We start from the raw sequence: 25,290 nt of genomic DNA, 5'->3' as shown, positions 1-25,290 counted from the left end.
CCTAACTCTAAGCTTTCTAGATAAACTAGAGCAGATATGGGGTTATTTCACTTTTTAGAACCCAAGATGCTGGCCTTCCCCCTCCTTCCAAATTTGCCTCGGATCTAATATGTAGGGATTCAGGATTTTAGGCTTTGTTACGTGGATTTTGCATTGTGCTTCCTCTTTCTATCAACAGAAAACCTTAACTGAGTGTTGGACAGAGTCAACCCCCCGATCTATTGATGTTTAGAATTTGCGGCAGAAAAGCAGGGGCTGGAACAGACGGGCGGAGAAGACGCTCTCTGGGAACCATCCTGTGAGTTGGGGCGGTGCGAGTCAGGGCCCTGCCCCTCGGCGAAGCCAATAGCTCGGGACAGCCTGCGAGGCCTCCCCAGGTCCAGTTTATCTAGACCACAGGCAAGTGCGGAGGTACAAAGTTTGTCCGCTGCGGGGCACCGTAGTGGCTTTTTCCCGGGTGGAGCGGTCGGAGCCGGGCTGGGCACCGGAACCCAGTTCAGCTTAGAAAACCCTGATGGCTGCGTTGTTTCTAGTAACGCTGTATGAGTATTCACCGCATTTCTACATCGCGGTGGTCTTTACCTGCTTCATCGTGACCGCCGGCCTGGTATTGGGATGGTAAGTGCCCCAGAGCTAGTAACAAGAGATGGAGGGGCGGATCTCTGGGTAGTAGGGTGGCCGTGATCTGGGATGCTGCGGCGCTGGAGCACCTGGGGCTGTCGGGGATCTGGTGTCGAGGGCTCCAACTGGCTTCTCGAGGAAAATAAGGTGAACACCACACCTCTGCCCCTGGGCTTACCTCCCAGGAAGGATCCCTGTCGCTGCAGGCGAAGGGGGGTGGTGCCGGATTGAGGTGTTTTATTTACCCAGCTTTGTTTCTGGGTAATAAAGCATCCAGTAAGTGTCTGGTCTTGGTGTTGGGAATGAGTCCTTGTCCAAAAGGCTTCTGTCATGGGTTGAGGCCTACTGTGTGCTCAGAGTGTCCAGTCAGCTGCGGTACAGTGCACGGACATGGTCTGTAAACAAGTCTGATTGTTGTACTTCTGCACTGAGCACTTGGCCTCAGCGTCACTTGTAACAGAACTCCATTGTATCATGTTTAGGGAAGCCTTATAGATAGAGCTAGTTTAAATCATTTTACTAGTTCATCCGTTGAAGAAAGACATGAGCTACATTTTGAAGAATGAGTGTTTTGAAAAATAGATGGAGTACAGTGTGTGCAATGGAGAGTAGAGGCATTTCAGAGAATACAACTTGAGCAGAGTGGCAGAGGAGACATGTTAGTGAATAAAGCAGGCTGTGTAAAACAAGTTTAAAAATATCCTTTGATCACAATATAAGTGATTTCTTTAAACAAAGGACACCAGCCCTTGTCATTTTCTGACATCATATGCCATCGTTAGGAACTAAGCAAAGTTTTAATACTTTTACATGCTTCCCACACCGTAAGCAGAAGAGCATAAAATTGCTTGTTTGTGCATGGGAAAAGATTAAGACCAATTTTACACAATTTGTTATTCTTCGCCCATCAAATTTTATTGCTGTTGCCCTTCAAGAAAGTTTGTGATTGGAATTAGGGAGCTGTTGTCCATTTGAGAAAAGTAGTCTTAACACAGGATTTTTAAATAACTGTAACGTTAATGTTATTCTCTTAAAGAAATACAATTTTTCTCTATTAAAGGAAATAAGTAGTTGATAATTGCATTAAATCTTTAACTTTTAATTTTCCAATGGGCCAAATAATTAGATATCTCAGATACCTGTCTTCAGTATTGAGAAGAGGAAAATGAGTGAAGGCCATATTAATAATGACAGCAGCATCCCTGTGTGAGAGGTGGTCAGAAACACCATGTTTATAGTGGTTGAGAGACAGACGTTGGTATCAGACAGGCCTATGTTCAAATCCTGGCTTAGCCAGGTTTAAGACTTGTTTGAAGACTTAATGATACTGCATTTAGGTATGGCTTTTCTAAGGGTGGAAGCCTAGGTAATTGTAGCACTTGTGAAATTCTGGGCTAAACATTGCTGAGGCTGCAAGACCATGTCAGTGCTAGTCACTTTTGTTATGATTTGGGTCTAACCAGTCATCTTGAGCCTAACCCAACTATCCTCTCCATCTGGGTTAGCTCTGTCTGTGTAGATAGCTTTTTTACTAGCATTTATTTGCTAACATAAGCCAAGGTTGCAGATTCATTGAATTGAAAACCATCTAACTCTCATTGAAACAACTTTCTAATAGTACCCCAGGCAGAAGGTAAATCTATTAATCCACTATGCTCTTCACCCTTGTCCTTTTTTTAACCTTGCTAAATGTAATCCCTAGTGGTCATCTGTCTTCTCTGTCATGGTTCTTACCTCAGTTTAGGTCTGAGTTTCTTTCCATTGCTTCTTCCCACCGTTTTTCTTGTCCACCTGCACTGTGTGAGAGTGGAGAAAGAGCAAGAACTTCTGATCATAGGAATCCCAATAGCAATAGTATAGAATCATGCAACTAGACATATGGTATTTCTGTTTCACTACATGGTGGTTTCTGTGAACCTTAGCCACTCACATTTATCAAACTCCTGCTATTTGCCAGGCACTGTGCAGAAAAGAGACCAAAAAGCCATATACATTTTTTAACAGTTTCAGGTAATTGGGGACCCTGAATCTGCAGCTACTCCCTGCTTCTTCTTGACTATAGGTTATTAAGCTATTGTCTCTCAGCTTCATATCACCATTATATATTCTGCTTTGTGAATCTGAGGCAGAACCTTTAAGTCACATTTCTTCTTTGCTAGCTGGCAGCCCAGGAGGCTTTGCCAATAGGGAAGAAGAGTGAAAGGTTAGAGAACAAGAGGACTTGCTACTTCCTATTTGATTCTTTTAAAAAATATTTTTTTAATTGTTATTTTTATTTTTCAAGATTGTATTTATTTATTTTTAGAGAGATGGGGAAGGGAGGAACAAAGAGAGGGAGTGAAACAGCAATATATGGTTGCCTCTAGCACACCCCATACTGGGGATGTGGCCTGCAACCCAGGCATGTGTTCTGACTGGGAATCGAACCAGCAACCCTTTGATTTGCAGGCTGGCACTCAGTCCACTAAGACACACCAGCCAGGGCCTGATTCTTTTTCTTGTCTGTCTTACCACAGCAATAGTGCCTCACTCTGACACTAACAGTTGGCCCCACTTTTTCCAGGTTATAGTTTTCCACTCTCTTAGAGCCAGCCTCATTGCGCCCCTTCAAAGCTATCAATACCCTTTCCTCAGATTTGAGTCCCAGATCCATGAGGGTCCTTCCTCTACATTTCTAGGCTGTAGTAACTCTTTCCTCTATTCCTATCCTAGAAGAGATAGTTGCTTCTTACTGTTACTACTTCTTTGATACTCAATGTCCCCTTTTTGCCTTTTCAGTTCTTTAACTTCTGGTTAACAGTTTTTATATTAAATTATCTCTGTTAAAATAACTGGTATGGTTTTGGTTTTCTACTGGACTGATAGAGATATCAATAAAGAAATTACTAAGAATAGGATCCTGGGGGGAACCCTCAAAGATGGTGTTTGGGGAGTGGTCTGGTCATTTCTTCAGCTCCTTGCCAATGGGAAATACGCATTTAGTAACACATGACATGCACTGGCATTACAGTTCATCAAACCACTCACCACCGTCGGGTGATTGTGATAAAATGATTTCTGAAACAAGTGGCTTGGGGGACCAGGCAGCTAACACACTTGACCATTATGGCAGTAACGGTCACTACAGGACCGAGGGGTGGGTGGGATGGTTGCTTTTGAGATCACTGGAGTAGTTAAAGAGAAAATGACAAACTCAGGTCTTTTGATTCTCAGATCAAATCTTAGAGAATCAGACAGTTTCTGTGGTTCTAAAGTACTTTATTTCATGTTGCCACAGAGCTAAAAATTGAACACAGCTTTAATTGTGCTGATAATAGAATTACACAGCCCTGTAGTTGTCTCTTTTAGGACACTGATTGGAAAGAAGTGGAGCCCTGAAACTTGGAATGAGAACATCTGAATAGACTTGGGCAAAGCTGAGAGTCTTAAAACCCCAAGTCAGTCTGAGCCTTCTTTGTTGATTGAAGCAGCCTGCTTTCTGTGTATGAGAAAACCAACTTTGCCTTACTTAAAGATTTCATAATAACCTCGCCTGGGGCAGTTGCTTTGCAAAGGGCGTCTATACTCAAGTCCTGGATCTGTTATGTTTTGCTTCGAAGCTCAGGGACAGAATTCTGAACTGGTTAGAAATAGCCTAGCCTCTAAAAGAATTGCAAAATTTTGCTATTTTGTATCATTGAGAACTTTGGAAGTATATGTGAGAATGGATTGTAAATAGGTTAGGCTAAGCAGGGCAGAATCCTAAGCCTTCAGAATGTAACAGATAAGATTTATTGATCTGGGTGTATTCTCAAGAACTTCTAAATCTAAATTGTTCAATTCATATTTGGTTGACTGAAACTGGGGCTCAGAGGTGGTCTTATATTTCATAAGATTGACATGCTGGAACTTTCCTTACATATTGAGGAGGAAATCTGAAGGCTTAGGAAAATGGGAATATTGGACTGGATTTATTATGGGCAGTCTGCACACCCACCCTACTACTGCATTCTTCAAGAGTGCACAGAAGGTACACTTTTCCTGAAGGCACTGAGAAATGTGTTACTGGGAGGAGACACACTCTTGAGAATCCTTGGCACTTGCCTTCCCTAGGCCATTTACAATGGTGAGAGATGCTGCCCTTAAGGTAGACCTCCTGGCCTAAAGGCTAGTGGCCACAGGAGTCAAGGTGGACATATGTCCCATAGTGGGTAGTGGACCACGTAGCAGAAGACGTAGCAGAAAACGTTTTGGTCTGCTGAAATCTTGGCAGTGGCTAATCAGTTACAATGTCTCTAGGAATAAAAGACACTGGCTTACTAAATGCTACATGAACTGCACAGAAGGGAAAACTCCAACTTTGGAGCCAAAAACCTGACTTGAGTCACGACAGTGGAGAGTTACGACCTTTTGTCAGCTTCCAACTGGAAGCCAATCGTAGACGGAGAGCTTTTGATTGAAGGGGAGGTGAGGTTTCCTTGGGGGAGGTCCCTGTATCCTTCGGTGCTGCCATAAGGATATGTACTGTAAGTCCTCCTACAGACCTTTCTCAAAGGCTGTTGTCTCAGCTGCAAACATACTCTTCTGTCCCCTGCTTTTTGATACTGGCGCTGGCTAGGACTTTGCAAACCACATTTCTCTTGTACTAGTTTGCTGTCTTCTTCCACCTCAAGTTCCTTCCTCCTCCAGCCTCCCCGTCTCGCTCTTAAAGATCGGCCCCCTGTTCCTGGTCTACATTTCTGCAACGTTGGCCTTTACCCTGGCAGTGACAGTTGGCCCAAGTTGCAGCAGTTTATTTTAGTTTACAATTTTCCTCATACCCAGAACTAGCCTTAGGGCACTCCTTCAGAGATGTCAGCACCAGCTGGCCAGAACTCCTGCTGAAAAGGTCTGGGTCCCAGCTCCCTTCTCTAAGTTTCTAACTTGTAATAAGCCCCACTTTTTTCTTTGTGTCCCCAGCCCTAGCAGTGATGACTGCTTCACGCTGGGATACCTTTGTGTCCCTTTCTTGCCTTTTCAGCCCCCAAGTACTTGGTTTAACAGTTCTTTTTATATCAACAACTGATGTGGAGTCTGCCTTCTGCCGCCAGCCCTGCCTGAAACACTGACCTTGTCTCCTCATCTACTTGTCAGTTGCATCAGGTTGTTTGTGTGTGATGAAGCTGGTGATGAGGGACAGAATTCTCCTTAGGAAAAGAATACGACCTTAGTTTGTATGTGCTTAGGGTGCAAAATATATGATGCTTTGGCAAGAATTTTCTTGGAACATTTTAGAAGAAAACCCAAAACTGTAGGAATGGCATTTCAAACCTTAGTGGGGCCATGAGACCTCTTACTCTGTCCCTTCTTTTTATAATTAAGGGTTCCGAATTTTAGAGGTTGAGTTACTTTTTCAAAGGCTTATCGTTAGCACAGCAGTTCTCTCAGAGACGGCCCGGCCCACCTTTAGGAATGGTTTTTACATGCTGATCAGTCTCCTAGGCGAGTGGGACCATTTTTGGGAGATTGTGCAGGAGAGGAGGCACTGCAGACTGCCTCTGTGTTTTCCGAAGGTTGAAAGGGGGGTGAAAATTGTTTACTGTTGAGCTTGAAACCTCAGCCTCAAAGTAACCTTTATTCATGAGGGATTCCGTGAGATTTCAGACACAAGGAGAGGAGGTCAGTTCTACTGAAAAGAAGCTTAGGAAGCGTGTGCCGGGTAAGGTATTGTATGTGCCATATGAAAACATGTGTACAGAGTTGGGATTCCACCCGTTATTGCTGTACTGGAAGTTTAAGTATTGTGAACAAATACAGCAAACAATTTAGAAATGGAAAAAAACAGAATTATTTTTAAAATCCAGGAGGATTAAGTATAAAATTACAACAGCAAAGGGAAGAGAATGGAAAATTCTCTTTGTGGAAAAAAGGAGGGCTCAGTTTATATAAAAGACAAAGTAATGAATGTTAAGAAATATTTATTTAGTTGTTATTTCATTACTAAGTTATACCAAAATGACTTTTAGTGGGGAAAAACAATAAAGATGGAATTAATTGAAAAGAAAATCAGTCAACTTTCTATTTTACTATTTGATTTCTTATGTGAGATATGATACACAAGACATCAATGACTTTCTTCAAGTTTTTGACTAAAAATGTGGGAAAGGCCAGGAGTAAGGATGGTGGCCAGAGATACATCACCGGGTCTACTTCCCAGTATTTTACAGAACCATTTGTCACCCCTTAGTATGGATTGCTATTTAACCAGTCTCCAATTTTTAACCTCATTCCACAGCATTTATGCACATTGGCTTTTGAATAATACATTGAAGATGGAAATATTGGTCCACATCAAACAAGTTGAAATTGTGAAAGTTGAATATTTTTGTACACAAATCAGCATGTTCACGTTGAGTCAGGCATATCAGAAGTTTTAGGATTATGCTAAGCTGAAAACTCAACCCGCGTCATCAGCGTATCAGCTGCCCAAAAACAAAGCCTCCATGATCTTAGATACCTTAGGCATAGTGTTTAGGACAAGTGTGGTCGGACTGTGATGTCACTCTACCACACAGTGAATTCTGCCCCGTGCACCGCACCCACTTTTTCTCCAAAGCATGAGGATGTCAGGGAACAGGGCTGGTGAAGTCAGGTGTGGAAGGCAAAGTCTAAGTGCCGTCCGCTCTCACCACGCTTGGCTAACTCCTGTAAGACGACAGGAATACTAAAGTATCTGATGTTGTAACTGGGAAATGTAGCAGTGTTAGGACATAACTCAGATAAGGCAGGAATGAGAAGCCAAAGAGCAAAACCATTAACCTTAAAGGAAAAGGTTTATAACTTTGCATTAAAATTAAGAACTCTGTTCTTCGAAAGATACCAGTATGAACATGAAAAGAGAAGATGTAGAAGGGATGAAGATAAATGCAACAAAGGGCACATATTCAGGAATCTAAGGAATTCCTATCAATAAAAAAAAATAAAGACAAACTAGTAGAAAAACAGAGAACTGGACAAGGGCTTTCACAAAAGAAGGTATTCAAGTAGCAATAAACATAAAAGGTGCTCAGCCTCCCTAGTCATCAGGGAAATAGAGATTAAAACCGAATTCAATACCACCATGATGGCTAGTATGGCTGTGGAATTCCGTGCCCAGTGTGTACCTAACAAATGCATGTGCGTGCACTGAGCCTTGTGTGCAAATGTTCACGTATGCATTCTTTATAATGGCCAAGATGTGAGGGCCACGTAAACGTCCATTAAATATAGAACGAATAAGCAAATTATGGTATGTTTACACAACAGAATACTATACATCCACAAAAAATGCACTAAGTGTAACTGTGTGGTGGACTCTTCAAGCAAAATGTTGTAAAATAGGAAATAAAAGTATATATAGCATACTTCTTATATAAAATTCAAAAGCTGAATTATAGTGACTGAAGTCAGTAGAGTGAGGAGGGAAAGGCCAGTGCTTGGGAGTTGATACAAGGAGACTTTCTGAAGACATTTTGATTTTTAACCTGAATGACAATTACTCTGTAATTCACTGAACTGCTTTGTGTACTTTTCTATATGTATGTTATTTATCACAGTAAGAAGTTTACATGGGATAAAAAGGCCAAAGACTAAGCAAGATTCATAATACCAATTTAAAACGATATGTGAGTTAAATCAAGGACCTTAGGATATTAGAAATGTAGACCCAAGATTATGCATGAGGCGGAGAAATAAAAAACCTGGAGAAGTGAATTTAGTTTAATAGTAGGTGTGCTGTGTCAATTCTCAATGGCCCAAGCAGCCTTGAGTAACCATGCTTAAAGAAAAGCAACACTTTACATCTCAAATTATTTGTTTCATTCTGTAGTGTATACAAAGCCAGAGAGCAGTATGGCACATTTTCCTACAATGTTGACTTTATGTAAAGATTTGAAGAAATTTTTTTATATTAAAACCAGATATATCATGGAGACTATAAAGCATATTACAAAGGAATTTTATGTTCACAACAGGCTGCTTCCATTTATTTCCTTAAAGCCCTGCTTTTTGGACTTCTGGCTCCTCTATTTTTAAGAATTCTTTAGTTGAAATTTTTAGGTACAACATAACTAATACCTGAAATGCAGTACTTGAACCTGCAATAGAAATGAACTCTATGAGATCTGAATTCTGGCTTTTACTGTTGGTAGTAGGGGTATAAGGAGCCAGGCAGAGGGGGTAAAGAAAAAAAGGGTGGGGGAAGGTAGGGAGAATTAAAATTATGAGGAAGAGGCCAGGGAATGTAATGCATATATATAGAGTGGTTTTTCTTCATTTGTTCTCTTCGTTCCAAGGGTGAAGGAAGGAAGGGGAAGGGTCTGTCTCATGGCTGTCATAGGAAGGCCGTGTCTGGGCCCTGCCACTCCACATGCCTGGCTGACCCTTCAGAAGGCCCCGGGGCAGTGGTGAGCGGCGGACACAGAACCTCTGGGGTGACTGAGTCTGAAAATTGATAAGGAGAAGTTAGTTTTTCTCTCTAGCCCCCTGTCAGCTCCTGAGTCTCCTCTGTCGTCACCATTGTCATTGTCAGTGACATTGTCATTGCTAGCATTTCCATAGTGCCAAGCCTGTTGTAAACTTTCCCAGGTGGGGTAACAGAGGTTCAGTGATTGCTTAGGGACACGTGGCTATTGTGTCTTATTCCTGATTTTAGGAGGAAAGCAGTTTTTCAAGTATGATGTGAACTGTACATTTTTTATTGCTGTAGCTACCCTTTATCAGATTAAGTTCCTTTACATTCTTAGTTTGTTGATGGTTTTTATCAGGAATAGACAATAGATTTTAGCTAGTGCTTTTTCTGCAGGTATTGAGATGATCACATTGTGGGTGTGTTTTTTTCATTCTGTTAATGTGGTGAATTACATTAAAATTTTAATGTGATGCTAAGCCAACCTTGCATTCCTGAGATAAACCTCAGTAGATAAACCTCAGTAGGTTATGATGTATTAATCTTTTTCTACATTGGATTTCATTTGCTCAGAACTTCTGCATCTCTGTTTCTGAGTGATACTAGTCTGTGGTTTCCATCTACTTCTCTGTCCCTCCTCTGCCAACTTCAGTTACGAGTGTGTTAGATTGATGCTGTCCTTCAGCTCACTGTTTCCTTACTCAGCCTTTTTTTTCTCTGTGTTTCATATCGGATACTTTCTGTTGCTGGGTCTTCAAATTTACTAATCTTTTGATCCATAATGTCTAATTTGCTCTTAATCCCACTCAGTATGTTTTTCATCTCAAACATTGTATTTTCCATCTTCAGCAGTGGACTTGGGTCTTTTTTAATATCTTTCATATCTCTGTATAAAATGCTTGATCTTTATCTTCTTTAAAAAGTATAGTTATAACAGTATTTTTGATATCCTTGTCTACTAATTCTAGTATCTGTATTGTATCATTTCTGGGGTCTATTTTTATTGATTAGTTTCTCTCCTTATTGTGGGTCATATTTTTCTGTTTCTTTGCATGCCTGCTAATTTCTTTATTGAACACTAAACATTGTGAGTTTTACTTGACCTGATGTTAGATCTTTTGTATTCATACAAATATTCTTGAGCTTTGTTTTGGGTGCAGTTAGCGTGCTTGGAGATACATCTCTTAGAGGCTTAGTTTTCAGCTTTTAGGCAGAACCAGAACAGTCTTATCCAACTGATCTATAAAATTAAGTTAATCTAGAGTGAAATTTTATTCTATTTGTTAATTTTATTGGCCTTTTCTTGGCATTCGACGTATTCATGTTATTTTGAAATTTTAGAGTGCAAGCTAAGTTTTAGTGGAAGTTTTCCCCCTCCCTTTATTCTTCTCCTTGCTTTTTAACCATTTTATAATTGCCTCCATTCAGATTCCTAGACAACCCCATGCTCCCTAGTCAAGGACCAGGGCTTATAGTGGCAATTCTATCCCATATTGATATTGGCCTAATCTAGCTCCTGGATTCAAGTCCTAAACCTGGCTTTGGCCCTTGTCTTAAGTGGACAACTGTAAGGCCCTCTTACTATGTGAAGGCTTGGTTGCCACTGCCTGCTGCAGACTCAGTACCCATCAAATTGTAATGTAAGCCTTACATGTTACTTTATATGTTTTACCCTTATCAGATTCATAAAGATATCTTTATGCCCAGCTGTGTCTCTTCTTTCCAACATTTTATTATTAAAATTTTCAAACATACATACAATGAAAGAATTATACAGTACACACACGTGCCCATCACTTAGGTTCTATATGAACATTTTGCTGTAACGTCTCTGTTACGTGTCTGTCCTGACCACCCCAATCCTCTCAGCCACCCCTGAGTCCATCTTTCTCGTTGATCACTTCAAAGTAACTTGAACTCTTTACCCAAAGGCACTGCATAAAGTTCAGTGTTTGTTTCTGTTTGTAGTTTTTTCTTTTGAAGTAATATTTATATACAGTGTAATGTACAAATTTTAAGTGTTATCCAGCACGTCACCTGTACAACTCAAACCCTACCAGGACGTGGAATATTACCATCACCACAGAAAGTTTCCATGTGCCCCTTGCCACGTGGACTACACCCTGGAAGCCACCATTGTTCTGCGTTTTATTTCTACCATGGACGGCTTTTGCCTGCTCTCAAATTTCATATGGTGGAACCATAGCCTGTGCCCATTTGCGCCAGGTTTCCCCTACACAGCTCGTTGCTCTTGAGATTTATCTGTGTGGTCAGAGCAGTAATTGATTCCTTTTCATTGCCGAGTTCTTCTGTTCCTTTTTTTAAATACAGTTTGTTTACTCATTTTGGGGCGTCTTTTTTTTAATTTAAGATTTTATTTAAAGAGAGGGGAAGGGCGGGAGAAAGAAAGGGAGAGAAACATGGACGTGAGAAACATCTGTTGGTTGCCTCACTTGTGCCCCAGCCGGGGACCAGGCCCATAACCGCAACGTGTGCCCTGACCAGGAATCGAATCTGCGACTTTTGTTTTGTGGGAGGACGTCCAACCAAATGAGAGCCATGCCAGCCAGGGCTCAGTGGGGACTTTTTTGATTTCTCTTTTTATTTTTATCTCTCTCTACTAAGTGTTTGGAGAGAAAGAGTGCATCCAAGTACGAACCTAACTTTAACCTAAAGTCCCTTGGGTAAACTGATATGTATTTATTTTCAGTTACTTTATTTACATTGAATAAACTTAGCTGCTTTTTTATTTTATAAGGAATTGAATTTAGTGAGCCCTAGCCAGGTAGCTCAGTTGGTAGAGCATTGTCCCGATACCCGGTCGGGGCACATAAAAGAGTCAGCCATTTAGTGCATAAATAAGTGGGGCAACAAACTGATGTTTCTCTCTCCCCATCTCTAAAAGTCAAAAAATAAATTTTTAAAAAAGAACTGAATTTAGTCCCTTTTATTTTCCTCTTAAGTCTGTGCAGTATGTATTATTACATGTTTACATGAAATTTAAAAAGAGAAATGCAGTATAAATAAAGAGATTTATTTGGTGTTTAAAAGTTCTCTTATTCTACAAATGGTATCAAATGGTCTGCATACTAAATATATATTTTTCATATCTATCATAACAATTTAATAATTCTGTCATGTTTTGCTGTTACGTTAGGTACAGTTTATAACCCACATACTCCTCTGTGTTAGCAGTAGAACTGTGTTGCAAGAGTATATTGATTCAGCCAGTTGACAGTATATTTTGATTCTGTGGGAACTCTAATCTCTCTTATTTCCAGATTAATTCTTTAATATAATGTAAATTGAGTAACTTAATCTCCTTTTCTGATACTTACATTAAAAGGGTTAACTAATGAGGCATACATTCTACATATAACAAAGCTTCAGCATTTGTTAAGATTGTGTGTTAATTTATTTTTACCTTTCTCCAGGTTTGGTTGGGATGTTCCAGTAATTCTGAGAAATTCAGAAGAGACCCAGTTCAACGCAAGAGTTTTCAAAAAGCAGATGAGACAAGTCAAGAATCCTTTTGGCTTAGAGATCTCTAATCCCTCTTCAGCTTCAATTACAAGTTGGTAGCTGTTTTCCAAAGATTTTTCTCTCTTTCTCTGTCCCCTTTTTAGCCTTTCGTTTTCTTTCTCTTCATTAGACTTAACAAACATTTAATGAGCAGCTGTTTTGCCCAGGAGCTGTACTAAATGCTCACATACAAAGATTAATAACTCACAAACCTTGCTCCCAAGGAATTTTATCAACTAGCAAGCAAAGGCATTTGAGGAAAATAAAGTATCTCGGGTGTTCATAAGCGAAGTCTGTTAACACACTGAGCCATTTCCATTGGTCGTCAGTGTAAGAATGTTGTAGTGTAAATACAGTTAATGTGAGGTTGCTAAACTCCTGAACAGTGTCTTATAATCTGAAATGACAGTATTTTGGTATAAAATTGTCTTGGTAGATGGTAATAATAGATGGTGGTTGTTTGTTTCTGTACTGGGAAAAAATTGTTTGCGAAACTATCTAGGAACCTGTGGAGTGAAAGAGAAGGGGGCTGTTGGGAACAGGTAAGATAGAAGAGTCGAGGAAGACTCGGCTTATTTGCTCGGGTCCTTCCTAGGCAGGTCCTTTTACTGGGGTGAGGCATGTAGGGGGAGCAGCAGGTTTTGGGGAAAAGGTGATGAATTCAGTTTTGAGCTTTTGGACTTATAAATGCTTTTGTGACAGTTCAGTAAAGGTACAGCATCGGTAGTCTTAGATTTAGTTTTGTAGCTCTAAGTTTTCTTGGCTGAGACTCTATCACCTTTTACACTCACTCACATTTCTGGTGTTTAAAAACAAACAACCCCAAACTTTCTCAGCTTTTCATCTTATATTAGCCTTGTATTTTGGCTTATTTACCCAGGTAAAAGCTAACATAAACAAATGAGTTAAGCAGAATGCCACACCACATTTTCGGAGGAATTTGAGCCTGTATTCATTACAATTTAAGATTTTCATTTCCAGATATTCCGGTTTTATTCTCCTTGTGCATGGTCTCTTTGTATATTACTTCTTCGCTTACAGAGATTTTTTTATAAGAAGGTTTGTGGCTTTTCTGCCTCATTGTGGCTCAACTGCCTCATTATGTGGCCATAATGGCTCAACTCATTTGATGATAGTCCCGATTTTTTTCAGTTTTTTGAAAGGCTGTCTCTTACACCGTTTGTTACACTTTGTTTGGTATTACAGGTAAGCAGTTAAGGGCAGGTTGACAGAAATCACACCCAGGCTGCTTCACTTCATTTGAATTCTGAATTTCTTGGATTATGTTTATATTCCAGTTCTGTTCATGTTATTGATCTAAGATGTCATTACATATGCGTTGAATTTTATAAGACTAAGAAAATATAAGAATGGGAATTGAGTGTAAGGATCTTTGAAGAAAAGTGATAAAAACTCAAGAGAGAATCGTTTTGCTTAGGGGTACTTGAACTGTTATCAGTTAGTGTAAATCAATATATTCTTAGTCTGTAACAGAATTTTATGAAAGATTGTGAAGAGCAGAGTTTTATAGATTCTTTAGTTTTTTTCATTTGCTTATTAATATCAGAGACATTATATGAAATCTGATCCATGTCCAGTTATCAGTAGTCACTGATGCTCCCCATTTTAGTCAAGTATCCAAAGTCCGAAAACAAGTTTTGTTTAGCTCCGAATCTCTGGAACTCTGACTCTTTTCACAAAGCAGATGAACTGGTAGTTATGTATGTTTTGTAAGTGTTTTTTTTTTAGGCTTATCCTTCCATTGTTCTTTTTTAGTGTAAACAAACACATATATTTGGATACAATCTCCTGCGAGAGAAATGGTAGCATGCCATGGACAGGGTGAGGCAAAAAGCAGGTTAACGGTCGTTCGCATGGAAAAGAATACAGTAATAACAATACAAGAATCAACTCCGTTTTGCATCTCACGGTTGTAAACCCACCCTGTATACTTTTCTACACTTTGCATTTTTCATTTAAGGTATATTCTGAAGTGTAGTACTATACATAGTTATTACTGTGTGCCTCAGTGTTTTTTAAGAGCTTCATAGTACTTTTCATTGGAGAGTATTGCATATTTTATTAAGTTAGTCCCCTGTGGATGGACGTTTAGGTGTGGAGTCCAGCATTTTGATATAACTAGTGCTGCAATGAATAGCCTAATACATATTTTTGTCACTAATGTAGTAATATTAAGTGATCATTTTCTGGGTTCATTTTTTCTTTTTCCACTTCTTTTGTACACTTTAAACTATTTCCCCTTTCCCATTGACTTCCAGGGTGGTTTTTTTTTTTTTTTTTGCTTCATGTTGTGTGGTTCTAAAGTGAAGTAGAGAGTTTGTGTGATTTTCAATATATATATTTTTAATTTGTATTAATGAATTGTTTTTCTTCACCTATTTAACAGCTAATTGAAAAAAATACCATATGAATTCTTTATTCTTGAATTAATACCTTTTCATTGTAGTCATAAAAATGTGAAATCAAGTTTTGTGTCAATTGTGTGTGTGAAGTTCCTGTCGATTAAAATGTTTGCTGAACTATGATGAGCAAGTGCTCTGTGTCACTCTGATGGTACATGCTCAGAATCTGAGCATTCGGACGTAGTACAGTATTTGGGATCCTCTGGAGCCTCTGGTCGTGTTTTTGTATCTCCTTCCAACACATTTTCTTGATCACCTTTGAAAAAATAGGTAGTGTATTAATCAGATATCGATTAGCAAGAAATATAAAGGATGCCAATAAAGGGATATTGAATAGCTTACAGACTTGCCAGTAGGTTTGGAAAGCCAGAATCAGAAATGAAGGCTGTTCAGCCAGGAACAGTTGTCACTGGAAAGGGACTGGGACCGAGGTGGGTCTGCGCTGGCAACAGTCTGAAATGTGCGGGTTCTCGACTTTGCGTAGGGAATATTTCAGGATCTGAGTGCAGGTGATTTGGGGAGTATGTTTATTAGGGCCGGGCGCAGTGAGACAAAGGAAAGGCTGCAGACGGAAGAGCCAAGTTCACGGCCACGGGAGGAGCCCACGCTGGCTGCCTAAACTCAGGAAAGGGAGTCACAGTAGGCCACACTGGGCTGTGTAGACTCGGGAAACAAGGTACTCGAACGGAAGTGAACTGTATAGGGTTGCATGGACTCAGGAAGGGAGTCACAGAGGCAAAAGGGGGCCCCTTGGAGACAGGTTCAGGGGGTTGACCCAGGACGAGTCACCACTGCCTGCTGCTCCACTGGGTGCAAGTCTCCTAGGAATCTTGCAAGCTCAGGAGAAAGAGTAAAAGCAGAAGCCTGAGGAAAGGTGGGCGTGTGCGTGCTCAAGCAAGAGCACATACTGCGTTCTCTGTCTTAGGGTTTTTACCTGTATTCTAAAGGTGGGGATTTTAGGGAAAGTCTCAGGAGACAGTCTCAACAGAATACTCAGCAGCTTTCCCGGTGCATGCTTTAATATGCTGATGCATCAAAATGAGCGTCTAGGGGAGTTGAGGATCATTCTCTGGTCAGCTGCACTGCGTTACTTTTATCTCAGATTTGTCTGCCTTTAATTGGATTTTCTATCATTCATCCTTCCGACTTTATCTACTCTGGGGTGTGGCCAGCACTAATAGCAGCAACCCGGTCTCCGTCCTCGCTCTTCCTGACTAGGGTGGTTTAAGCTACTCTGTTCCTAAATGTCTGTGGTTAGGGAAGATAAGATCATGTGATTTATTAGCAGGCTGTTAATTGCTTGACCTTGTTTAGCTATCTTAGTTTCCCGAATTTCACTGGGAAGGAATTTTCCTGGCTTCTCACTGTCCTGCCTCACAAAGACCAAACACCTTTACTTTTGGTTTTGCGAGCACAGCACTGTGGCTGAGCACTGGATGTTGCAGCTTGCACTGCCAGCAGTATGGGACCCTGGGTGTCTCTACCCTTGAGCTTGATATGCCGCAACTGCCCAAACAAGGGAAAAGTCACATAGGTGGCTCATGATACAGCCTAATTAAGCTGTAAATAAATAGGTAGAACTAGATAATGTAATTTGTCTACTTATGATGTATGTGTTCTCTTAGTCAGCTGTACTCAAATTGTAATGTTTTACTACTCTGAAAGCAAACATGAGTGAAGACATCACTACTAAACCCTGCATGTCTTGGAGTCCCCACTCTTTCCTCAGGATATTTTGCGTATTACATGGGACATTAACTGTGTGACAACAGTGTACATTGAAGTTGTCAAGAATGTATATTAATGTTGTCAGTGAGTATATTAATATTAGTAAACTTCAGGTTCTTTTAAATATTTTTTCCTGTTCTAGTGATCATCGTGTGGACCAGTGGGTGGTACGTGTCCACTTCAGAGACAGCTCTTCTCTGCTTTCCAATGACAGGATTGTGGGTATTTACTTTTGGAAACATCTCTACTGTTTGCTGCAGTTAGGATTGTAGACCTATCAGAGTGGCAGGTGAACAGTAGTGAACTGTATTTCAGTTTTTAAACTCTATGTGGGAAAAGCGTTGAAGTCAATCATTTCCAAACATAAATGTTTCCAATCATTTCCAAACATAATAAAGTTTACTGGTAGTGCTTCAAAATTGTGTAGACATTAAAATTTTTGTATATCCTGTTTTAGAGACAGTTCCTTCATTTATAAGCACATGCCCTTCAATGAGCTCCTTTCACCGCCGGCAGCCTGGCCAGCATCCAGAGAGAAGCTTTTGCTGCTCACTGTGTATAATTCTATTAGAAATTACATTAATGCTCTTCTCGTTGTCTTCTTGCTTGTTTTCTACAGCTGGCATCACCTTGGCAACAGACTGCCTAGAAGACAGCCTCCTCACATGCTACTGGGGGTGCAGTGTTCAAAAGTTATACGAGGCTCTGCAGAAGCACATTTATTGCTTCCAAATAAGCACTCCCCAGGCACTGGAAGATGCTCTGTATAGCGAGTATCTCTATCAAGAACAGTATTTGTATCCTTTTGTCTTCTGTCCGTTAGCACATGAAAATTGTGGACGTTGGACTTTTTATGGATAAAACAAAGTCTCACTAAGTTACTGTTCATCACCTTTGCTATATTATTGTATTTCTGGGTATAGTGACAATTTACCTTTACATTTTCAAAAAGTATTAAAAAGGACAGCAAAGAAGAAATATATTGCCAGTTACCAAAAGATACCAAAATCGAGGACTTCGGCACAGTGCCCAGGTCTCGCTATCCGCTGGTAGCGCTGTTGACCTTTGCTGATGAGGATGACCGAGACGTTTATGATATTGTAAGTCATTTTCAAGTTTTGGAAGCATTACTGTTGCGTGATTTAGATAATGGTTTTTAATTATTTGGTGCTATAGAAAAAGTTTTAATTTCCGAAGATGTACATTTGGCTTGGACACATTTTTCTTAAAAGATGTCGACCTGGGAAGTATACCTATATGATTTTTATACATGTAACAGCTCCTTCAGAGTCAATGACTTCTTTCCATATGGGTTATTAGAATATTTAGAAAATAAAAGCTATATTATACAGGGGTGGTCAGAAGTAGGTTTACAGTTGTAGTACAAATAACTAATACATTAGTTAATAATACAAGTATAAACTCTGTTTTCATGTACTCACAACTAGCATATCCTAGCTTTGCCTACCTCTGTATTTGAATTAAGTGAAAGTCATCTATCACGTTTGCTATGTAAAACAGTCTGTTGGGAAGCATTTTTATCTTTAACATTTTAAACATTTTTAGCCCTGAATACATGAGCATTGGAGGACGGTGGGCAGAAAGCATTTTAAGTCAGTGTCCACTCATTCCTTTGCACGTCACAGTCATCTTGCTTCCCTCACGGTTTCCACTGCACCTGCCTCTTACATCCGTTTGGTCCCTGTGTTTTCAGTAATTACAGTGATAATTATTTTTCTCATTATAAGCTAATTATTTCTTTAGTCTGGTAGTTGGTCCATATTAGGAAGATAAAAGCATCTTAGAGATTTAAGAGGACCTGAGCCCTGACAATCCTCTAAGCATGGTAGAAGCTTATCCATGAAATAAACTTCTGGTGAAATCCTGTCATGGCAAGAATGCCCTTGTACACAATTTACTACTTTTGCGAAGTACATGATATAGATTTGTTTACTAATAAAGATATGGTAACATCTTGATGATACTTGTAACATACAAAGTGCATTCACTAACATTAACTTGTTTGTCCCTTCCAATCACCTTGTGTATTAAAGCAAATATCCTTCTGACAAAGACTGAAACAGAGTATGAAGAAAGAAATCTCAGTCATTCAGGAAATAAGAGATGGGCTCGACCATGAACCTGTGTAGTTCTGTGCCATTACCCCCAGCCCTTTTTTTAAAAATAGGAACATCTCCCCGAAAGCAAGCACGCACTGAGTTTTAGAAGGTGTAGACCCTTACTAGGAAATCTGGACCCTGCTCATATGCAGTTACGTCGATCTAGCTTTGGGGGGTTTTAATCTTATCAAGTTGAAGTTCTATTGAGCTGAAATCAGCTCCCCACTCCAATAAAAGACATACCAACAGCATGTGTTTTCAGAATCTAGCACAGTGCCTGAAACACAGTAGATACTCAATAAACTTAATTGGTGTGAAAAAAAATCATACAGGCAAAGTTAGTGAGCCTCCCAGAGCCTGACAGCAAAACTCCTTGGCTGCAGGTGCTTGAGGAAGTGCAGAGAGATCTTCTGGCTCCTCCCCCACCTCCATTGTCAACTGAAGAGAAGTAAGACCTCTAAGTTGGTGTTTCATACCCTGCCACCCTGGACAAGGCAGCCCTTCCCTCACCACTGTGTTCCCCACCTCTTCTGAGCTCCCCTACTTCTCTCTCATTCCAAACAAAAAGGGTCCACTCTCAGTCACCTTCCTCCCAGCTTCCCCTTTTGGTCCCTCTTCCCCTCACTGGGCTGGTGCTTTCTTTCTAACTGAGGTACTGATGGTCTTTGTTTTCTAACTTGGCTTCCTCCATCTAAACAGAAGGATCTGGTGTGTGCATAGTAACATATATATAACATGAAATGTACCATTTTAACCACTTTCCAGTGTATATAATTCAGTGGCATTATAAATAGGGAAAGCATTGCTTACTAGGTCCTGGATCCAGCTGGAATGGAGAGCCCAGGGCCCTGCTGTAGATGTGAGGGGGGTGCTCCCCCAGGGGAGCCCGGTCCCTGGCTCCCAAGCGTTGAGTCATTTGCTTTGTCTGAGTCTCGGTCCTTCTCTGTGTCTTCTGTGGACAGGCGTGCCCCCCGTATTTTTCCTGTTGAATCTTGTTTCTCCATCTGTTATCTCAGATTAGGACTAAACATCAGAACTAAAGCATAATTGTTAGTGTATTTTATAATAATGTTCTCTGCTCATAATTTTAAAAGCAAACTGAGCATTTCATATTTCCTTTTCATAAGTAGTTTTTCAGTATTTTATCTGGGAGTCAGAGACTAAATCTAAAAAAAAACCTCTCCCATTCCTACTGTAACAGTAAAAAGTTACCTTTAAACAGTGCAGATAAAAACTAGTTTGTCATCATAGGTAGGTGAAGGAAAGCGGGGATTGTTGCTACAAGGTTTTGACTTGAAATATTTTTTTATTTTTACATAATTACACTAGTTTGTTTTCTGTAATTACTCAAACAACGCATGTTTATGGCAGCAATAATGTTAAAAACTCTAGATAAGCCACACAGAAATAAGTATAATCACGTTTATCCCATCATCCAAAGCTAACCACTGTGAATATTTGTCTGTATCTTTCCAGGCCTTTATACATGTACTAGTTAAACAGAAATGGGATCAACTTAGGACACACACTATTTTGTGACCCACTTCATTTAGTGTTAGATTATTAACATCTTCTCCATATTAAATATGTACCTACAAGTACATGTATATTTTAACTAGCATTATAGTAGCTTCAAAGTCTTTTACCATTGAATCAAATGACAAGATTGTTAGTATGAGGTGATAACATTACTATCTTTTATCAATTGGTAATACAGAATTGATTTAGTATTAAAAGCCTTTGAAGCCGCTGCCAAATTAATAAATCCTTATAAAGCTGTAAAGAACATTGTATGTTTATAAGTATAGTAGAGTTTTTTAAAAATCTTTTTATTTGGACATAATAAAAAGACTTGCAAAAACTTGCAAAAATAAAAAAAGAACACGCATACATCCTTTACCTAGATCCCTGTAGTTAACTGTTAACATTGCACATTTTCATTATTTGCCACATAGGTAGGTAGTATGTATGTGTATAGATATGTTTTTAATGAATGACTTGAATGTAAGTTGTACGTATGATGATTTTTACTCCTAAATATTTCAGTGTGTAGTTCTTAAAAATAGGGACGTTCTCTTACATAATCACAGTATAATGATCAACTTTATAAATCTAACACTGATATTTTATTTTATGCAATCTTTACCTGTGTTCCAGTGTATTAGTTGATCTGACAGTAGTCTTCACAATGTCACCTCCAGCACAGATTCTGGGCCAGACATGGCGTTTGTCATGTGTCATTAGCCTCCTTTCATCTGGAATACATCCTTAGCTCCTCCTAGTCTTTTAGGACCGTAGCATTTTTTGAAGAGTACAGTCACGCACACACATCCTGTGCGTAAAATGGAACACTTCTCACTTTGTTTAGCCGACGGTTCCTCACGATCACGTTGGAGCCCTGCGTGTTCAGCCAGTATTGGCACAGGTGATGGCACAGGTGACGACACAGGCTCACAGGCCGTCACCTTGAGAGGCAGGCGAGGTTCGTTTCTGTCACTGGTGACTCGGAGTGTGACCTCTCGGTCACGGTGCCCTCTGCTTTCTCTGCTGTCCCCTTTTCCTTCCTTGCAGATCACCCGCAGTCCGTCGGGAAGCACCGTAGGAGCATGCTGGGCTGTCCCCCTCTTGAATGGCATTCCCCCTGCCTCGAACATCCATGGGGGGTTCCTTCCAGCTTTTCTCTTTTCCATGTGGTTGCACAGTGATTGTTTTCTAGTTTTTGCCCTCTGGTCATCCCTCGGTAGTTTAGAAGCAAGAGACCTACTATTTATTTTTTGTTTATATGTTTCCTAGTGGTTTAATTACTGCATTTAATTATTTTTATGCTCACACTGTCATCTCTTGCCAAAAACTGAAGGTTTATAGTAAAACACTGTGTTCATAAATTACTTGAATTAGTTCTCCCAAAAGTAAAACAACTATGTTAAGTCGAATACTCAGATGTTGCTATTTTCTGTATACCCTCCCCCACACCCCAATCCCGGTAGCTAACCAAGGTCATTGTTTTCATTATTTTCTGGTTTCTCCTTCCTGTGTTTCTTACTGCAATGACAAGATTACATATTTATTTCTCATTTTCCCTTCTCTTCTACCCTGAAGACGGTACACTGTGTATACTATAAATGTTCGTGCTTTTTGTACTTCACAATATCTTGTAGAAGTCACTCTAGACCAGTTGGTAGAGATCTTCTGCACATCGATTAGTTTGTCTTAAGCTGCATAGCACTCCGTTGTACGTAGGGTGTGCAGGCACCGTTTTTTCAGTCTCCTGTGTTTGGACGTTCAGGTAGTGTCCAGTATTCTGTACGATTTGTTGTAACAAATGGTCTTGTTCCAACAACCTGTGTGTATGTATTTTAATATTGCTGAGGTAGTATGGCTGAAGGGTAAGTGCATGTCACCTGTTCCCGAACTCCCAAATTCCTGAATTCCCTTCTATCGGGGTTGTGTCTTTGGAGTTGAACCTTCATTTTTTCTTTTTACTCATTTCCACCTGCAATGTATGAGAATGATTATGACTTCATAGAGCGTATTGACAAGCATTTGAACTTTTGTTAATCTGATGAGTGAGAAATAGTATCTTGGTGAATTTTTTGTTTGCATTTATCATGTATGTAAAATTGAACATCTTTTAATGTGTCTAAGGACCATGTTTATACCTTTTGCAAATTGTCTGTTCATGTCGTTTGCCCATTTTTCTAGGGGATATTTGGTCACCTTTTCTTCAGTTTTAAAGAGTTGTTCATCAGTTAGGAATATTAACCCTTAGTCTGTGATATACATCATGAATATTTTATTCCAGTTTGCCACATACCTTTTAATTTTGCTTATGTTGCTTTTTGTCATGCAAGTGTCAAATTTTTATGTAGACAGATTTGTCGACTGTATCTGCTTCTGGGTGTGAGTTGCAGTTCGAAAGTCTTTTCCTACATGGAGACCAACAGGGAATGCACACATTTTCTCCTGCTACTGTATAGTTTTATTTTTTACAATTAGATCTCTCATGCTTTTGGAGTTCATTTTTGTGTAAGGCATGAGGAACAAATCTAATTTTTTGTTTTTCCAGGTAGCTATTCTGTTCTCCTAATACTTTGGTTAAAAAGACTCTTTGCCCAGGGGTTTGAGATGCCGCCCTCATCATATCTGTAGATACAGTTGGGTCTCTTTCTGGACTGTTCATTGTTTTTCATTGGTCTGTTCCTGTGCTAGTACCACACCGTTTTGATTTTAGAGGCTCCGTAGTTTGTTTTAATATCTGACCAGGCTTAGTCCCTACTCATAGCCTTCCTTTCAGTACTTTTCTAGCTATTCTTATGTGGGTTTTTTTCTGTAGGAGAATTTTAGAGTCAACTCAGGTATAAAAAAGCTTAATGGTATTTTTTTGTTGTTGGGATCACATTAAATTTGTAAACAAATATAATTAAAGTAACTCTGGCAAAAATATGTCAGTAACTGGTTCCTCTGTAGTGACTGATTTAAATAAGTTATATTAAGTTTTCTAATTTATCAACTTATTTTTATTTGAGACACATGTTCATATATCTGTGAAATAATATAAAGAAGTTAAGTACTGACTGGTGTTCAATTTTTATTTTAGATTTCCATGGTGTCAATAATTCATATTCCTGACAAAACTTATAAACTATCCTGTAGAATATTATATCAATATTTACTCCTGCCTCAAGGTCAATTTTATGATCTCAAGGTAAGTTGGACCCTGCAGTCTTATCTTTGTCTCTTTTGTTTGCAGTTTCATAGAATGACCATGTATAAAGGGATAGTATTTTTCAGTCAGTTACCACAGAAGTTAGCTATGATTCGCTGTTGGATTTGCCAGCTCATAAATGTTAAGCAGCTCTTATGACCCCCCGGGGTTAAAGAGTAATTGTCATTTGTAATTATCTTTAAATTTGTTTCTTTGATTTTTCAGCAACTTTTCATGTCTGCAAATAACAATCCCACCCTTTCCAGCAATTCTACCCCTGAAGAAGAAAGCACAGACCACAGTTTGCTGGAGAAGGCTGGCCTCTCTGAAAGCGAGGCAGCCGCCGCGGAGGCCGCCCCGGAGAGCAGCAAGGACTGCGTGGTGTGCCAGAACGGGGCGGTGAACTGGGTGCTGCTGCCCTGCAGGCACACGTGCCTGTGTGACGGCTGCGTGAGGCACTTTCAGCGGTGCCCCATGTGCAGGCAGTTCGTTCAGGAATCTTTTGCGCTTTGCAGTCGCAAGGAGCCAGATAAAGACAAACCGAAAACTCTTTGAAGATATCATTGACGCCGAAGATGTAATTTCCACGAAGGATGCAGAAATTTGTGTTCTTGGAATCTATCATAACGTGGAGTCTACAGTGTTGACTGTCTGTGAAAATTCTATTTTAACTTCCTATTTGTGCGGTACCTGGATGATGAAATTTAATTATTCCTTCCTATTCCATATGGTAACTACTGGAATACCATCTGTGTTAATATATAAAAATGCATTCAGCTCTTGAGAAGACTATAAATGTTTGGCCTTTTATCATCTAGTATCAGTTAGAAAAATTCCAAAAAGCAATCCATCTGAAATTTGAGGAAGCAAAAGTCTGAAGATTTCTGAATGTATTTCCTTCGCCATAGTGCAACTGGGAAAAACCGAATTCTTCTTAAAGTACTTGCATGTTCCGTAGCTCACACGGGAGCTGGAAGGGGCTTCCAACTGTATGTCCTTCCCCGAAATACCAGTTTTTACAAATATCCACATGTTTGTTTTCTAATTTTCCTTATAATCATAGTCATATAATACACACATGTTAATTTTTAAACATAGGTTCTTAAATTATACATGCAAGGTACAGTTCTGGATTGTCCTTAGTTTACCATAGATTTGAATGACACTCATTTATAGGAAGCAGGCATATAAGACAAGAATAATAAAATGTCTTGGATAATTAAATTCACTGCCACATGTGGTTAGATTAACAGACTGTGATCTTCCAGGGAAGATAGATCTTAACAACTCACCTTAGACCCCCCTGCACAGCACGTCCCCCCAGAACCGAGGGACTGAGAGCCAGAAAAATCACTAAAAGAAACAAATGACTATTTTTTATCGTGTGTTTTTATTCTAAATAAACCCCATATTCTTCTGAATGGTAAATTACTGTGTTCCTTCCTCATGATATCCTCATGAGAGTTAAGGACCTGAGGGGCGACAAGGCCACATCCCCCACTCTTTCCAAGATGACAAAGAAGAGAAAGGTGACTCAGAGCATCCTGTGTCTTCAGTGGGAATTGCCTTCCATCACACAAATTAGATCATAGCAAATTGTGACATTCAGGGAGATTTTCCAGCTTCTTTTCTCCCGCTTGTATTAAGAATAATGTTTTATCTTTGTATCAGTGTTTTTACATAATACCATTTCATTCTAATTAAATACAGCACTCTCAAAAAAGCATTATCTGTTCTTCCACTAACCAAATCAGACTTTTATCTACT

General features: G+C 39.7%; 1 protein-coding gene across 1 annotated transcript; it reads left to right on the top strand.

The window, feature by feature from the left end:
• The first annotated feature begins 428 nt into the window (after positions 1 to 428).
• CGRRF1 (cell growth regulator with ring finger domain 1) lies at positions 429 to 24,944 on the top strand. Its single transcript, XM_037155764.2, has 6 exons — positions 429 to 618; positions 12,460 to 12,599; positions 17,318 to 17,495; positions 17,651 to 17,798; positions 23,416 to 23,523; positions 23,749 to 24,944. Exons 1-6 carry the CDS (start codon positions 515 to 517, stop codon positions 24,076 to 24,078), a joined length of 1,008 nt encoding a protein of 335 aa, XP_037011659.2. The 5' UTR covers positions 429 to 514; the 3' UTR covers positions 24,079 to 24,944.
• The last annotated feature ends 346 nt before the right edge of the window (positions 24,945 to 25,290 follow it).

Source organism: Artibeus jamaicensis, unplaced genomic scaffold, assembly GCF_021234435.1.
Source record: "Artibeus jamaicensis isolate MK-2021 breed Jamaican fruit bat unplaced genomic scaffold, CSHL_Jam_final contig_548, whole genome shotgun sequence".
NCBI classification, from domain to species: Eukaryota; Metazoa; Chordata; class Mammalia; order Chiroptera; family Phyllostomidae; genus Artibeus; species Artibeus jamaicensis.
Note: the sequence above shows the minus strand (reverse complement) of the source record. Positions and strands in the feature narration are given on the sequence as shown.

Excerpts from the sequence above, each read along its gene's own strand:
- CGRRF1 (XM_037155764.2), top strand. The coding sequence starts at position 515 with ATGGCTGCGTTGTTTCTAGTAACGCTGTATGAGTATTCACCGCATTTC. Across the intron at positions 12,600-17,317 it reads CTCTTCAGCTTCAATTACAA|CTGGCATCACCTTGGCAACA; the intron begins GTTGGTAGCTGT and ends TGTTTTCTACAG. Across the intron at positions 23,524-23,748 it reads GTCAATTTTATGATCTCAAG|CAACTTTTCATGTCTGCAAA; the intron begins GTAAGTTGGACC and ends TTGATTTTTCAG.